The sequence below is a fragment of the Plectropomus leopardus genome, chromosome 14 (genome assembly GCF_008729295.1).
Source record: "Plectropomus leopardus isolate mb chromosome 14, YSFRI_Pleo_2.0, whole genome shotgun sequence".
In the NCBI taxonomy this organism is placed as follows: domain Eukaryota; kingdom Metazoa; phylum Chordata; class Actinopteri; order Perciformes; family Serranidae; genus Plectropomus; species Plectropomus leopardus.
Genome location: NC_056476.1, coordinates 6700478 through 6716085, shown reverse-complemented (window position 1 = coordinate 6716085; position 15608 = coordinate 6700478). Strand labels below are relative to the sequence as shown.

The 15608-nt window shown below is 40.2% G+C and overlaps 1 protein-coding gene across 2 annotated transcripts in view; it reads right to left on the bottom strand.

Annotated features, from left to right (window-relative positions):
• Positions 1–874: 874 nt before the first annotated feature.
• frmd6 (FERM domain containing 6) overlaps positions 875–15608 on the bottom strand; it is a 34802-nt gene continuing 20068 nt past the window's right edge. For both annotated transcript variants that reach the window (XM_042500548.1, XM_042500547.1), the window contains exons 7-14: positions 13136–13291; positions 12830–12895; positions 11511–11579; positions 7237–7411; positions 6613–6921; positions 6289–6420; positions 5952–6043; positions 875–4508 (exon numbers count right to left, since the gene is read on the bottom strand). In XM_042500548.1, the coding sequence (XP_042356482.1) occupies positions 4218–4508; positions 5952–6043; positions 6289–6420; positions 6613–6921; positions 7237–7411; positions 11511–11579; positions 12830–12895; positions 13136–13291 (1290 nt within the window). In that variant the 3' untranslated portion in view covers positions 875–4217. The remainder of the gene's footprint in view (positions 4509–5951; positions 6044–6288; positions 6421–6612; positions 6922–7236; positions 7412–11510; positions 11580–12829; positions 12896–13135; positions 13292–15608) is intronic.

The window sequence follows — 15608 nt, the reverse complement described above, 5'->3', positions numbered from 1 at the left end:
ACTAACTACAGCAGTGGCCTTGTAGAAGATGGAGTCAATGATTAAGGGTTTAAAAAAAGCCCTATTTATGTAGATTTACGGGACTATTTTTCTACTTTTCTTACATAATACGGTTATTTGTGTGTTTGGGCGGATGCATCATGTCTTGAAGAGGACAGGTGGCTCAGAGTGGAGGTGACAGGAGGACAAGAACAACACTGCTGTCTCATGTGTGAGACAACAGCGCTACCCTCAGGACAAACTGAAAATTACATGATCATGAATAAACAGCAGAGGGCAGCACACACTAATCAAACATTTTGGGGAAGTGATTTCAGGACCTCCACTGGGACCAAAATTAAAATATTATCTGACAACCACATTAATTATTTTTTTAAAGTACGTGTTCAGTGTGAAACATACAGAATATGAATTGCATGTATGTTATTGGAGAGAAAACTGAAAAAATAAAGGCATCAGATTAATAATAGTAAATTACCTGAAAAAAGTGCTAAAATAAAATAAAAATGTAAAAAATAAAAATAAATGTTTTTCTGTAACCAAATATTAAATATATATCTATTTTTCTTGTTTTTTCTCTCTCTTTTTTAACACAAATTTTCAAGTTAACTTTTTCTTTCACTTTAGACATTTTTTTTCAATTTGCAAGACATTTCATGCAAAGTTGCATGCTCAAAAGTTTAAATACTTGTGAAAGGCATCTGAGTGCTGTGCAAGAAAACTGACGTCAATCCTCATTTCAAGAGTTAAAGGCCGCAAAGAAACCGAATATCTTTTTTTTCTCCATATATTCTATTGTACTGTTTTTGCAAAATCAAAAAGAAAATAAACTGTAACTTAGCACCACTTTAAAATCACCACAAAACAGCAGAACTTTGGCAAATAAATGTACCTTTTTATTGAATATTGAGGGCATTAGTACCAAGAAGGCACGGACCAGACTTCATAATAACAAATCATTTTTTTTAAACTACAGGGTGACAAAAAAAATCTTTCATTTTTTCCTGAAGGGAGATCCTTTCACAGAAAGGATTATGGACGCAGACATACAGACTCTTACTCAGTGTAAGTATGACCATATAATGAAGTCAGAAAATGAAGTTAGAACATGTTATGAGGACTTTAAGGACATGGGTTATGACTGTATGGCTATGTACCTTAACACATACTGTTTGTATATAAGAAACATCATTGTCCATCAAAATATGACATTTTCCATTAATGAGTAGAAATAATTATAAGTTTAAAACAGCGAAAGAAATAAAACTGTAAGAAATATAGAAGTTGTTTTTAATTACATAGCAGTATCAAACTCATGTATTTGTAATGTGTTACATAAATGTTTGTTTTAAAGTCTTGTTCGGATGCTGTATTGTCAGCTTGTTAAAACTGTGGGTTTGAATAGACATGAACTGGGACGAAAAAAACAACAGAGATCTAAAGTTTCACATCACGCAGCTTGTCTTAGTTACATTTGGTGAGTAAATAAAAAGTAGCTGGAGTGCGACTAAACGTTAAATTACGTGACTTGTTTGTTTTTGCTGACAGACAAATTGGTAAAACAAATCTTCTCTCAGTTCATAGTGTCAGGCGACCAAAATACTTTTAAATGTTAAAATCATGACGCTGCGTCTGCAGATGACACGGAGCAAAGTAAACACTTGCAAAAAGTCTGACATTAGGCGCTTTCTTGCAGAAAACTAGATGAGAAGATTGATATCCTTCTCATGTCTTGAAAATATGAAGCTACCTCATGGTTAGCTTAGCTTAGCATAAACACTGGAAACAGGGAGAAAAAGCGAGCCTGACTGTCCAAATGTGACAAAATCCGAACACTTCAAAAGCTCAAGTAACGGCACAGTTTGAACAAAAAACATTTGTGCCAGAGTCCTGCATCGGGTCGACGCCTTCATTTTTTATGTCGCGGTTTGGTTCTGGGCAACAGAAAAAGGACACACAGACTGGATTGCAGGTCGATAATTAGATTAAACTAAAACGATGAATGTATTTATTTCATATCTGTTTTCTCACTTTCTCTTAATTGAAAATGTATTTATTGCGGTGTCGAGTGTTAATTTGGGGTGGGATTTTTTTGGTTGTGTGCATACGCTTTTGTCTTTTTGCTGTTGTTGTTTAAAGTTAAAAAAATAAAATAACAATAACAGTAATTGTACTAATGTTTTAATCCCCTGACTGCTCACTTTGTGTGCTGGCTCTGTGTTCTGCACAAGCTGGAGTATGAGAGCAGCTTAAATCAGGTGTTACTTACTGACTCAACATTATGAGATGAGCAGAAAATATTCATTAAAGTTTTAAATATCTTATTTTTGTTTTATATGCATGAAATGTCCCAAAACGGTCACTTTAAACGTGCCGGAGGGACAGGTGTGGTACTGCATGCTGCGGGTCGGGTTCTGAAAATCAGACCCCCGTACGACTCCGCTTTATTAATCTGCAAATTGTTTTCTCGCGGTGACTTCATATTTTGTGTACCGACATGCGTGAGGTTTCGAGCTTCTCATCTAAGCAAGAAAGAGTGATAAACGTATTTCCCTATATGAGGAACTATTCCTTTAACAAACAGCTGACTCCGGTCCTTTTCTATCAGTGTTTTTCAACTTAAAGCATCTTTACAACCACTTGGAAAGTTGTTCGTAGAACTAAATAATCTTAATTTTTAAATCAAACTGTAACTTTGTGGTCACGATGAAACGTCAAACGAGTACAAGAGTCGTATTTTCACGACAGAAAAGCTAAAAACATGGTTGTATCTTAAAAAAGCATTATTGAATGACATCAGACATCAGACACTGTGACTGTGGCACTTTGAGTCTGAGCTGCATGATTTATGAATACGAACAAGTTGTTTATTGTGTTTTGAGAAATGAGAGCTTGTGACATCCTCTCAGCTTCTCTTGAATCTTACTGTGAGATTAAAAATGATAAAACCAGTCTTTCTTGTTCAGCGCCAACACCGCACGTCCTTAATACTGTCGCATACATTTGCTTGTAATACTGAATGACATCAGAATAACTGTTCGACATACACAAGTCTGGACAGTTCATCCAAAAACGCAACATGTAAAGAGAGTTCAGGTAAAACGAGAGGATGGAAAAAAAAAAGTGACAATTCCAGTTTAAAACGATGGATGAAATGAAACAGAAGACATCACGAGTAAAAGACAACCGAGCAGAAAGGACGACGTACATGTTTGCATCAAAATGTACGGTTTGTTTTGGCCGACAGCCATTCGGGCTCCATTTTGAGTCTAGATTACAGGGAAGCTTTTGTGGCCGCAAAGTCGACGCAAGTCAGGACATGTAGGAACCGACTCGACCTCATTCCTCCCTGGAAACTCAGTCAGAGTGCACAGGACATGAAACAGTTTGAGTCTTTTTGACATTTAAGACGCTGAAAACTGTCTTAGAGTGTGAGCGTTAAAAAAATTAGTTTTGAATTCTGATGGCTTGGATCGTTAAAATCCACGGCGAGGGTGCGTGATTGTCAAGGCGAGGGTTTGACACCTGCATAGTGTGATGAAGGCACGTCGGGTGTGTGTTCACATGATTAAGAGTCCAGTCCGAGAGGGGCGGGGGAGTTGGCACACCGAAGACGAAACCAAGGCTGCTTCCTCTCTGAGGATTTTGGTTCTTCTTCCCTCCCACTAAATGTTTTCATCATGGCTGCACACAGCGAGAAAAAGTTTCCTTTTCTTGTCTTTGGTTCGTAGCTCAGAGAGATTTTGTCCTTTGTGTCCTCCAGAGAAAATCTTTGATATGCTCTTCATGTCTGTGCACGAGTCTCTGTCTGCTGTAAGCCTACACGCACGCACACGCAGTCTGTTTACGACTTTATAAAGCAGGCAAGCACAACGTGCGGTTATTGAAACCAGATTGGAGGAGACAGATTTGAATAAAAATGTTTTTTTTAAAGAAGATGACACGATCCCTTTTGTTTCCTTTCATACGTGGGAGCAGCTCGGGTTACGTTTGAAGGATTTCTCTTGAACCCAGTGTCTGTTCTTGAAGTTCCCTTTTCAGCCTGCATGTTTGTTTATTTTGTGTTATTCGTCTGAAGTGGGACCGCCAACATGTTGCCAGTTTTCACCCTAGAAACCCCCTCTCCAACACTCCTCTCTCGCCTCGTTCCCTGAGGGCTGAAACATCTCCACATCGGAGCGAAAAGGTCACCCTGAGGTCGCCTCTGTCCGCCTCAGTCACACCACGAACTCGGGGACCTCGTCGCTGGTCAGGTCCAGGGAGAAGTATTTGTTGGTTCTCTTGATGGGAAACGGGTGTTGCTCGCCGAGCATGCCGGCGCGCTGATCGGCGAGGCTCTGATAGCCGCCGCCGTCGCTCAACTCCTGCGCGCAGCCAAACGTGTAGCTGTGGGCGGTGTCCTGGCAGAGCTCCGCCCACTGCAGGCAGTCTTTCTGGTAGAGCCGGACGTCGTCCAGAGACTGGCTGTGTCGGTCGGTCGAAGATTGAGGCTTCCTGCACGCAGACGTCTGCGGATGGAAAACAAATAAAACAAGAAAAATGTGAATGAGTTCGAGCCAACCGTCAGAAATGTTTACACCGTTAACGCTCATCAATCACTGATGTTAAATATTGTCCAGGAGTCACATTGTAATTAACTTTCCCTCCTGTACTTTAACTTCTGCTTTAAACTTGATTTATAGTTCTGCATTAAGGCACTAAAGTAGCTGCTGTAGCTGCCATGTGCCTCCTCCAAAATGTAACAACACGTTGTGACTCGCCAGCTGCAATGTAAATCTGAGACTAAACAAAAAAATCTGCTGACGTCCCACTTGTTGCTAAATTCACAAAGTGAATGAAAGAATATAGTTACAGTTACTGTGAACTAATACTTTGTAGTGGGAGTCACCTAAAGGTTCTGGTAAAGCAAAAATAAAATGTGTTTTCTAAATTTGTCACACCACAGAAAAATATGTACAGAAAATACCCAGCCAGGTTTGAACTGAAATAAATGAATAAAGATAAAAGCATCAAGCTGAGGAATGAGCGAGCAGTTGCAAAGCAACAGACTCTGGTTAGCAGCTGGTAGCATACACAGTCTATAGTAGCGCGCGCGCGCACACACACACACACACACACACACACACACACACACACACACACACACACACACACACACACACACACACACACACACACACTGAGTCGAATATGAGTGCAACTCTGCAGCTAAGTTTAGCTTAAAGTGGTGAGCAAACTACCGACTTGCAGGGAGCCGATTCTGGCTGAAAGACTGAAAGGTACGCTAATTTGCTTGTGTTTTATGATTGTGGCATTAAAAGACTTGTTTATTCATGTATTTATTAGACTGAAAAACTAAGAGAGCTTGTAAAACATAGCAAATGCTTACAAACAGGGGGTTAACGAGACGACTGTTGGCAGTTTTCCATTATTCCTCAAATTGCACAAATTGAAATTGCAAATATAAAATTTGCCTAATGGAAGCACATCAAACAAAAAAAGCAAAAACTCCCATTTATCACAAAAAGTGAAATGGAAAGTGAAATTTTGCTTTTATAGGTCATGTGATGCTATGTGCTTGTCAGTAGGAACTGGCTCCCTCATGATGCAGCAGGCACCACCAGAGCTGTTACTGCATCGCATAACTCATCTGAAGTTTTGAATCCATAACTCCTCTGTGAAATGGTGAATTATTATCTCCTAGAAAAACCCTCATACATTGTAGCTCCCACTATGAGGGATTGCCTTTCCATTACTGCTCCCATTACACGCCTACGTCTCCTTTGATTGGACATAATGAGGGCTAGTGCGGTGGCTGCAATAGAAATAAACCTGCTGATGTTTTGAACATCCATCGACATACTTCATTATTTGAAGTCTTCGGATGTTGCCATGTTTTTGTGTATTGTGCTGATAAAGGTGCACAAGCTGCTGTGAAAGCCATGCATTACCTGCGGCAGAGACTCGATGCTCTGTCCTCTCATCTTGACGACAGTTTCAGAGGAGCTGGAGGTGGAGGAGCTGACGTCTTTTACTATCAGTCCTGGGGAGAACAGATGATGACATTTAGCTTCAGTATGAAACAACTCCTCAGTGCAATCGCCGATGCTTCTTTATGGTCGTCTGTTATGTTTTCTGTCTGCACGCTGTGGCTTTGACTCACTCATGAAGCTGAAAAACTATGACTTAAACACTATTTACATTCTGCACGCCCTGGAGGAGTCTTAACTAAACGTTTAAGATGTAAATAAACAAAGTAGAGCAGAAACAGTGAGACAGCATCTATACCTGAGTATCCGTTGGTTTGATCAGGCGACATGGTCAACATGTCCTCAGTGATGTGGATACAAAGCTCCTGGTCCAGAGCCATCTCATGAAGCTCCTCGTAGTCTTTAGGGTCGTCCACCAGCATCTCAATTTCTGCAGGAACAAAAACTGCAGTTTTTATCTGGTAATATGCAATTTTATACATTGTAACAGGTTTACAATTATGATATTTATATTTCTGCTCACAAGAAATTTTGATGGTCTTGACTATTTTTAAATATTTGCCAATTGTCTGTGTATAATTTTAAATGAAACATAAACTCAGTAACGAATCTCTTCTCTTACCGTCATCATCGAGTATGCGCTCCTTGCCGCTGCTCTCGATGCCAGAGGTGTGCGAGCTCCCGTGACTGGTTGTGGACGAGCTGCAGGTTCGTAGGGGCCTGTGCGGGGCCTGACCCGGGGCCCTGAAGCTGTCCGTCTCGATGCCGGAGGTGTGTGAACTGCCGTGGCTGGTCGTGGAGTGGCGGGACAAGCGTTTGTGATGAGACATGCTCCCCGCGCTGCTGCCGCTGGCCCGGGAACGTTTGTCCAGGTGGTCCATGTCCAGTTCGAGAGCGTCACTGATGTACGACTCCCTGTACTGCTTCTTCTCTGAAATAAGCCGAACACAGACGCACTTTAGTTTTTATGACCGAGAATTCAAAATAATGACTCACATACAGCACATATATATACATGGAAGAAAAATGACAATTTGGCATTTTACAGTAGGTTGTGTTGCACTTTTTTTGGGCTGTGAACAGCTGCTGGTCCTTTCTCTGTTATACTTTTGGCAAAGTGGCTGCACAATGAGTTTTTCCTGTAGTGTTAAACTGAAATATTGAGGTTTACATCTTTTGTGGCATTGTGTTTTGGCGCACAATGTTAGAAAAGATAAGAAGTGAATATGAAATTGCTGGAAAATACCTTCGTTTTCCTCCAACCGTCTGACTTGTTTGAGAACTGGCTGCAGGTTCATGTAGAGCCGGTGGCTGTTGCTGAGCAGCTGCAGGAGGTGACGAGAGCGTAAGGGACAACCTGTGTAGTAGATGAGTTTACGGGCCGAGGGCAGACCGTCAGGAAGGATCTCAAACTTCTTCCCCTGAGAGAGCATAAGATGAAGAAGAAGAAGAAAAGCATGAATACTGATTACAGGACTCTGTGATTTACAGCAGTTCATAATGTGAGATTAAGAAATAGGAATGTGGATTTGAAATAATGATGAAGTGTAAGAAAGGCCAGAAGGCAAAACTCAGAGGGGACCAATGTCTGTTCTTGCAAACTGTTCTGTGGCCAAACACAATGCAACCATCATTCCATGTATCTGTTCTTCATTTCTTCCTACAGACTCTGAAACTGAACATTTTTGAGCAGTTTTGATGATTTTCCAGGGAGAAGACATGTTGGCTGAATGCATGGAAAAACTAAAATGGTGGGTCTGGCCTTTCTCCTGCGCATTTTGGCAAAAGCTAGACCCAATAACAGCTGTCTTTAGTGTCAGTGGGGTTGTTTTCAATACAGACCTATAAACATTTCTGCAAGGGTTTGGACTTTCAAAGGCGACGGGTGGGTTTAAAGGCCTGGAAAATGCAAAGAGCTGCACATTTCTGACCGCAAGACTGAGCTTACACTTTATTTAACCAGAAGTTTGTAAAGAAACCAACTTAATCCTGGTTGGTTTAAAGCCTGTACATAGATAAGGAAGCACATTATACATTTGTTCATGGACAGTGGCTGTCCTATAAAAAAAGGTTTTTCTCTGGAGAGAGAAATCTTTGGAGCTCAAAGGCTTCCTGTCCAAATCTGCGGACCTGCAGGAAAACCCTGGGTGGGAATATGAAGAAAAGTATTTGTCTTAAACCTCAAACTGCCCCGCTGCAACTCCTCCTGGTCACCAGTAAAACACTGAAATCATACTGCGCAGCGAGTACGTGTGAATGAGGCAAACTGAGTGAAGCAGAACAGGTTAGATAGATAAAGTACCTTATAAATCATAGTGGGAAACTGTACAGTTTATGTATATATTTATAGAAATGCTGCAAGAAATCTCTATTCTGCGTGGTGAGCTTATCTTTTTGTACCCTTGGCTGTTTTTGTTTTGTTTTCACTGTAGTTTTCAATGCTTTTATTTCCTACATGTCTTTGCTACGAATATGCATATAAGTTACACGACTCAGAAATCAGCAGTACTAAATATGTTTTTGGACATTTTTACGTAGGTTTTATGCATTTTTAAATAGTTTTGCCTGTTTTTGACACAAAAATGTCTATTTCAGGACAGAGGAGAGAGTGTGTGTGTGTGTGTGTGTGTTACAGGGATGTGAGAATGACATTAAAGAGCCTTATGTCATGTTCATACTAGACTCCAAAGTGCCCCGATATGTCAAAAGTCTGGCCATTCACACCAGAAATGCTTTTCTCCGCGCTGGTCAGCAAATGATTCTGCTCCCCCGATCTGTTTTAATCACATGGAGAGCGCTGTCTTTTTGCTTGTGTCCCCTGAAATCTCTCTCTCTCTCTCTGTGTTTAGACACAACTGACAAAAATGTGGAAGCATGGGGTGTATAGTTTATTATTTATCATATTCAGATAATTGATGCCATATACAGTATAATATGCATAAATATATAGTTTATAATAGGTTTTCAATGTGTTTTCTTGCCAGGTTTGTTTGCGGTTTGTGAAAAAAGAAGACCAGATGCCGAGACTGAGTAACGTGGGGCTGCAGCACGTTTCGTGTGAACAGCACAAATGGTTAACATGGGCGCCAAAACAAAGTGGGCAGCAATCTGCGGCAAATTGGCGCGCTGCGCAGTGCTTCCACATCCAGTGGGAACCAAACATCAGTACTGTCAAACATGAATTACTGATTGTGCAATTAAAAAAACAGAATATTTTCATGGCAAGACTTCTAGTTTTGTTTTTCTTATTTCCATAAAGGATCAAATGTTCTGAGTGTCGGCACCACAGTTCCCATCATGTTTTAAGTAAGAGAGTCTGGTAACTGTGGCCTTCTGCTGCACTCGTGTCATATCACGATTACTGTCATCAAGCTTTCTGACTTGCAAATCAAAACACTCAAGTCACAATAAGCACAGGGAAACTGATTTTTCTAAAAACTCTATTTTAGTTTGTCAAACAATATGGACCTGCCTGAAAACCAAACACACATGGACTCCTCATATCAGCCAAATCCCATCATGAAAGGTAATTAAACCCAATTTATTTTTGATATGGAGCTGTTTGCAAAGCATAGTATGTGTAACCCTCACGCCTCATACAAGCCTCTGATGGTTTAAATATTTGCAGGTCGTAAAAATGGGAATCTTTCCTAAACAACACGAATGTGACATACATCTGAATCTTTCTTTTTGTTTGCCTTAAGTTGTTGTTGCCAAGTCTGTATCATGGAAAGTCATGATGCATTAGCTAGAGGAACTCCTTGTTTGTGCACTAATGCATTTCTTTGATGTTTGTGTGGAGTGACTGACTTTAGTTACCAAGAACAAAGGGTGCATTTTTATGCAACCAGCATTTATCAGGCTCTTGGGGTAAAAATAGTTAAAGATAATTCAAAATCTGAAAGCTTCCCTGCTGGTGGTAACTCTAATCCAGACCAAAAACACACAGCAGCAGGCTGGTGTCGAGTGGCAGGTTATTAAAAGGTGTTCAGACGCCACTTAGAAAAGTTTCTTATTTCATGCAGTACATGTGGTCAGTCCATCTAAATTCTCTGCTTAGGACAGCTGGACAACTTACTCCTTCCAACTAAACCTCCCTAACAGGCCACACACATCGAAAACTCCCAGCATCACCCACAGGGCTGATTTCATCCAACAATCCCTCAACAAGCTCAGCATTAACCAGAGAAGCCGCCGGCGAGGTCGAGGCAGAGTTTTAGAGCCAACGTCATGGGACACAAGGATGATTACTTCAGTTCAGCTCTCCAGGAGAAGATGAAACTCTTACAGGCTCAGGAGAAGCAAATAAATAACTGTTTTCTCTTATTGCATCAGAAACACTCAGAAACAAAAAAAAGTGCTCCTCCTTCATTTGAACCTTGATACAAAGACGAGCTAAATATCCCGGCCAAATATCCTGAATAGAAAATCCCCCTGAAACCGTTGCAACATCTGGTGTTTATTGACCCACACGTCCCTCCGCCCTGCTCCGCGCGCTGGCTCGCTCGGCCCGGAGCTGCAGCCGTGGTGGCCGCGGTGTTGGATGACGTGACTCGTGGGTGGGGTGGAGGAGAAAGCCTGTTATTCAGGAGAAGGGTGGGACAGGGCCACGAGAGGCCCTTCACATCCACAGTTAAACCACAGCGGTTCACTCTCACGACGCTGCAGACAGCAGACACCGGAAAAAAACACAAGAATGAGGAAAACAGGATGTCTTCACCGTGAACTGCGTGGCAGATGCGACAGCTGTTTGCGCCAAAATAAGGGCCAAAGCAAAGCTCACCACAAAACCTTCTGGGACGACAAAGCAAGTTTCTCAGCTGCCTTAAAGCTGCTTAAAAAGTCCCTTCAATCGTATAAAAATAAAGACATAGACAAAAATAGAGTCACAGGGGCTTGTTTTTGTGCAACAGCAGTGATAAGCAATAATGACCCCTCTGGATTGTGATTAATAGCCGACTGGCAGTGAGCATGCAGCCGTCAGAGTGAAACAGATATATAGTAAGTTTCTCTGCCTTCCTGCGATAACAGGAACCCTATGGAAGCAAATTAACCGACTGCTGCGCTCAGCTTAACGACAGGCTGAGTCAGAGCACAGATGAGAAGATTTACCAGGATTTCCTTTAAAGGGCACAAGGACACCAGCGATAATTGATAAAATGAATAAATCAAGAGGCACGTATATCATATGGGAGAAAGTCCTGCTGCTGATTACATAAAAATATGTATACAGTATACAGTGCGTTTGTGTGTGTGTGTGTGTGCATGCGGGGAAAGTCTTCCTAAATCCCTGATTAGTTCCAGAGGACTTGCAGGGCTAAGATAAAACAGCAGTGTGGAGAAAAGAAGCCTTGCGTAAAAATTTCCACGACCCTGAGCAAGAGCTAGGCTTTCAAAAACATCGCCGTAAGCCAGGGGGATGCTTTGGATTTCGTCATCGCTGGAATGAGTATAGAAAGCAAACTGTACCTCCTAAGAAAAATGTGTTGAGAAACAGTTGTGATGGGGCATCTGACTCACCACAAATACCAGTTTTCCCACGTTGGTCCAGGGGAAGTCGTATAAAAGCTGCCTCACGGACCCCACATTCTGCAAACACAGGACCACAAACAAAGTCAGTAATTACAGGTACGGAGATTCTTTTCAGCCGACTAAAAATACAACAAAGATACAATGACAACAGGGCTGCACCACACTGTGAAAAATCTCCATCTTTAGAATTAACTTTGTCTGTTTTGTTGTTTAAAACGAGTAAAAAAAAATCCACAAATGGAGTAAGATTTTTTTATACTTGTTTATGTTAAGTATTGAATTGTTTTAGTAAAACTTTTGGATTTTTTTCACAGATTATATGTCTCATGTATTCCTGTGTGAATGTAGTTACAGCTTCAGCAAATATGACAAAAAAATATTGTCATTAGTTACTGACTACAGCTTTAATAGGTTAGAAAATAGTGAAAAATAGTCCTGCGACAATGTTTAAATCTTCAAAATGCAAATTTTAGACATACAAAGATAATCAATTTATAATGTAATGTTTAATAATAACAGTATTTAAAAAAATAAAAGACACAATTTTTTTCTTCTAGAAATGTCTTTAAAGAAGTTGAAATAATTTTTTCACATTGTACAAAAATAAGACTTTTAGGAGTCAATGCAGTAGGCAAAAAAATATATATATATTTGCAGTGCTCTTTTTTCAGAGATAAGAAATACGTAAGGCAGGAAAAAAAGTCTAATCAGGCATCCATAAGTACATTTCCATGCACCTGATTTGCAAATTGGGCACAAAAAAGAAAACCTGAGTGGAAAAGTAAGAAATCTGAATATCATCTTGAAATATTGTAAAAAAAGTCTTTGCACTTTGTAGAGGTAGAAGAGTTGGTGTATCGATAAAAGGCAAGCAAATACAATGGAAACAGATTCAGCAAATAAATGATTATGTGATTATGATTATGTCATTGCATAGGCCACTGCAAGCTCTCTTCGTTGTCCTGGATGACTTTTTACACGCTTATGTATGAGCACACAGAGCTGTTACCAGAACACTTCCAAGAGCTCATGGCTGTAACATTAGTTGTCCAAAACTCTGTTTCCATTGTCCAGTGTGCTCGCCATTATTAAACATCCTTTGTTGGCTTGACTGGTCCTCTTTTCATCACGTCATCTCGTTGTGCCCTCTTTTTCTGATCAGCACCACCCATCAACAAACCAACTCCAAATATTCACATAACATAACTTTTTCCTGTTTTCTCAAAGTTTGGTTAAAATTAGCACTATATTTGCAAGTAAACCTGACTATTATCTCAAAAAAAGGAAGAAAAAGAAACATGAATTACCTGAAATATTTGGATACCACGTAAAGTCAGTCCCAATGTAAGAGATGCCTCCACTTCCTTCTTGTCCTGTTGAAATAGAGCAGATAAAGTATAGATCAGGTGACGCTCTGGTCAATTCTGATGTAGCAGAATAACCTGAAATCTAATAAATACATCAAATGCTCCCTTTGCCAACAGAATTTAGAAGCCAGTGTTGATATCTGCACGTAGTGATTCATTAGAAACAATAATGCTATCTGTGTTGGACTTGTACAAGACATATCTTCTGTAGCTGCATTACATCTGCTCCTGTGCTCTTTTCCTCACCTTGTAGAGTCTGTAGTAGTGGACTGTGACGTCATCGAGCTGGGCACACTCCTTAATGTATTTGAGGTGCGCCTCAGAAGCCGTGAGAGCAAACTGGTCTTTGTGCATGTTCGGGATATGCCTCAGGATGTACTCACGGCCACGCTTGGCTATCACCTGAGCGGGGAGAGAGAAAGAGGGAGAGTCAGGCTTGGCTGCCCTGAAGTTGTACAGACTCATTATAGCAGATTGGCAGCACAGGTTGCCAATGAGGGTAATGAAGCTTCCTGCCGCAGGGCAAACAGATGTCGACCTGGAGAGACTGAGCGAGAGCCAGAGGCACGGAGCGGAAACACACTCACTAAGCTTTGCATGTGGCTTTTGAAGATTTTGTAAGAGAGCTTTCTAGGCACCTAAATCTGCGGGAGATTTACTGGAGGGTAGCGCTCTCATCATCAAACAATTTCCTGTCACTGCTGGTTTCCAGTGGCGATAAGGAGGCAGGAGGCTAATTACAGGAAGTGAAGGGCAATCAGACGGGTGTGGCAGTTGTAGTCAGAGAGGTGGAGGATGGTGATGCCAGTGTGGCTAAAATAGCAATGTCAGCCGGAGCATTTCTCAAGATTAAAAAAAAACAAAAAAAACAGTGTGTGTGCCACTTCCAGGGACAAAAATAAACTTTGTGTCCCAGTTCTCATTATCCCACATGCTCCGATATAGAGCTGTCTCTAAGTGTTGGTCAGCGTGATTAATGGAAGGTAGCCTTGGACTCACACACTGTTGTACACTGCAGAGCAGGACATCGAACACAGAACACAACCTGAGAGGCTGAAACACACCTTCCTGTATATTTCAGCTCCTCATTCAGTGATACAGCAGTTTATTTTTGGCCTTTTTTCAGCTGAGACCTATTTAAGTCACTGATGTTTTTTTATTCACTGTGACTCACTGAAATATCAGACAGACTCTCCACAGAAGGATTTATCGGTCTAATACTGTAATGTGTCACACTTAACACTTCTTTCAAGCTTTGTGTGTATGCTGCACCAGAAAACAATTAAAATATAGTACAACGGTGAATGTCACACCCTTCCCTCTATCCATGTCCTGCCAAAAGTCAAATTGCTTCAGCTGTGCTTTTTTGATATATATCATTACAAACAGAATATGTTTTGTTTTGGACAAAACAAGGCATTTACAGATGTCAAACTGGACTCTGGGAAACTGTGATGGTGGTTTTTGTTATCTTCTGACATTTTGTACACAAAAGGAAAAGTGATTAATTGAGAAAATATTCAGAAGATTTGAAAATAAATAATGAAAATAACTGTTAATTGCAGCCTTAACAACAAATGTATCACATTTAAAAATCAAGTACTACTACACATAAAAAAGCAAGAAGAGTGAGTATAAATTAGCCACTAAACCCAATAAAGCCAAAGCCCAAATACATGTGTCCCACAAGTAACTACATACAATATGCAAGCGAATGTATTCAAACGAGAGACAGAGAGAAAATATTTTAAGTTTTGTTTGGGGTATTATGCTCATTTTCAGGCTCGTGCTTGAAATTAAGGTTTCTACTAGAGCATGTTTACATGCTTTTTAATGGTCAAAAAACACTATTTTTGTAATATTGTCTGTGCTGAAACACATTTATTCACCCTCTGTTTAGGACACTCTGTTTTATTGCCTGTCTCTTTATGTCTTCATCTGACAAAGCCCAGCCAGCACTGACTGGTCGGTGTTTCTGGATTTTCTAATTCTCGGTGTCTCTGTGCCGTAATTGAAGCTATGGAAATGACTAATGCAATTCAGCAGCAATTTCTACCATAAAAAGTCACCAATAAAATCTTATAATCACAACTGGACATATTCCAGCAGGAATAAGTTTAGAAGAAGATTACTTGTTTCCTTGAAGTAAGCATGTAGCTTCATTTAGTAGTGTAGGCTACGTAATGTAAACACTTGCAGTTGAGTGCCTGGAGCAGATGACTATGTAAAGAAATCCACCATGACTTCATAGTGTAGCCAGAGTAGAACAAACAGTTAAGTGTTCAGAACGGTCTGCAGCCCGAGGTTTTTGCTCACAGGGATTACTTTTAAATATATTACCTCATTATGTTAAACTTAGGCCATATTTAATATGACTGTCCCTTATTTGAACACTATATTAACCCTTTGAAACCTGGAGCATCATCATTTTTCTTGTGTTATTTTCAGACGTCTTTCACAAGTATCTAAACCTTTGAACCCAGAGCAGATAGGTTATATTTCTCTAAAAATAAAATGTCTAGGGGAAAAAACTGTGGGAAAACTGCGTTTATCATAATTACATACTTACAATTATATTACACTATTATTAGATTTTTTTTAGCATTCTATCGTTTGTTTTTATTGTTTTTTATTTCTTAACAATAAAATTTGAAATGATGTTTTCTTATTTCCAGGTTATTTTCTTGTACTCTTCACTAATTTCTTTTTAATTTTTAGG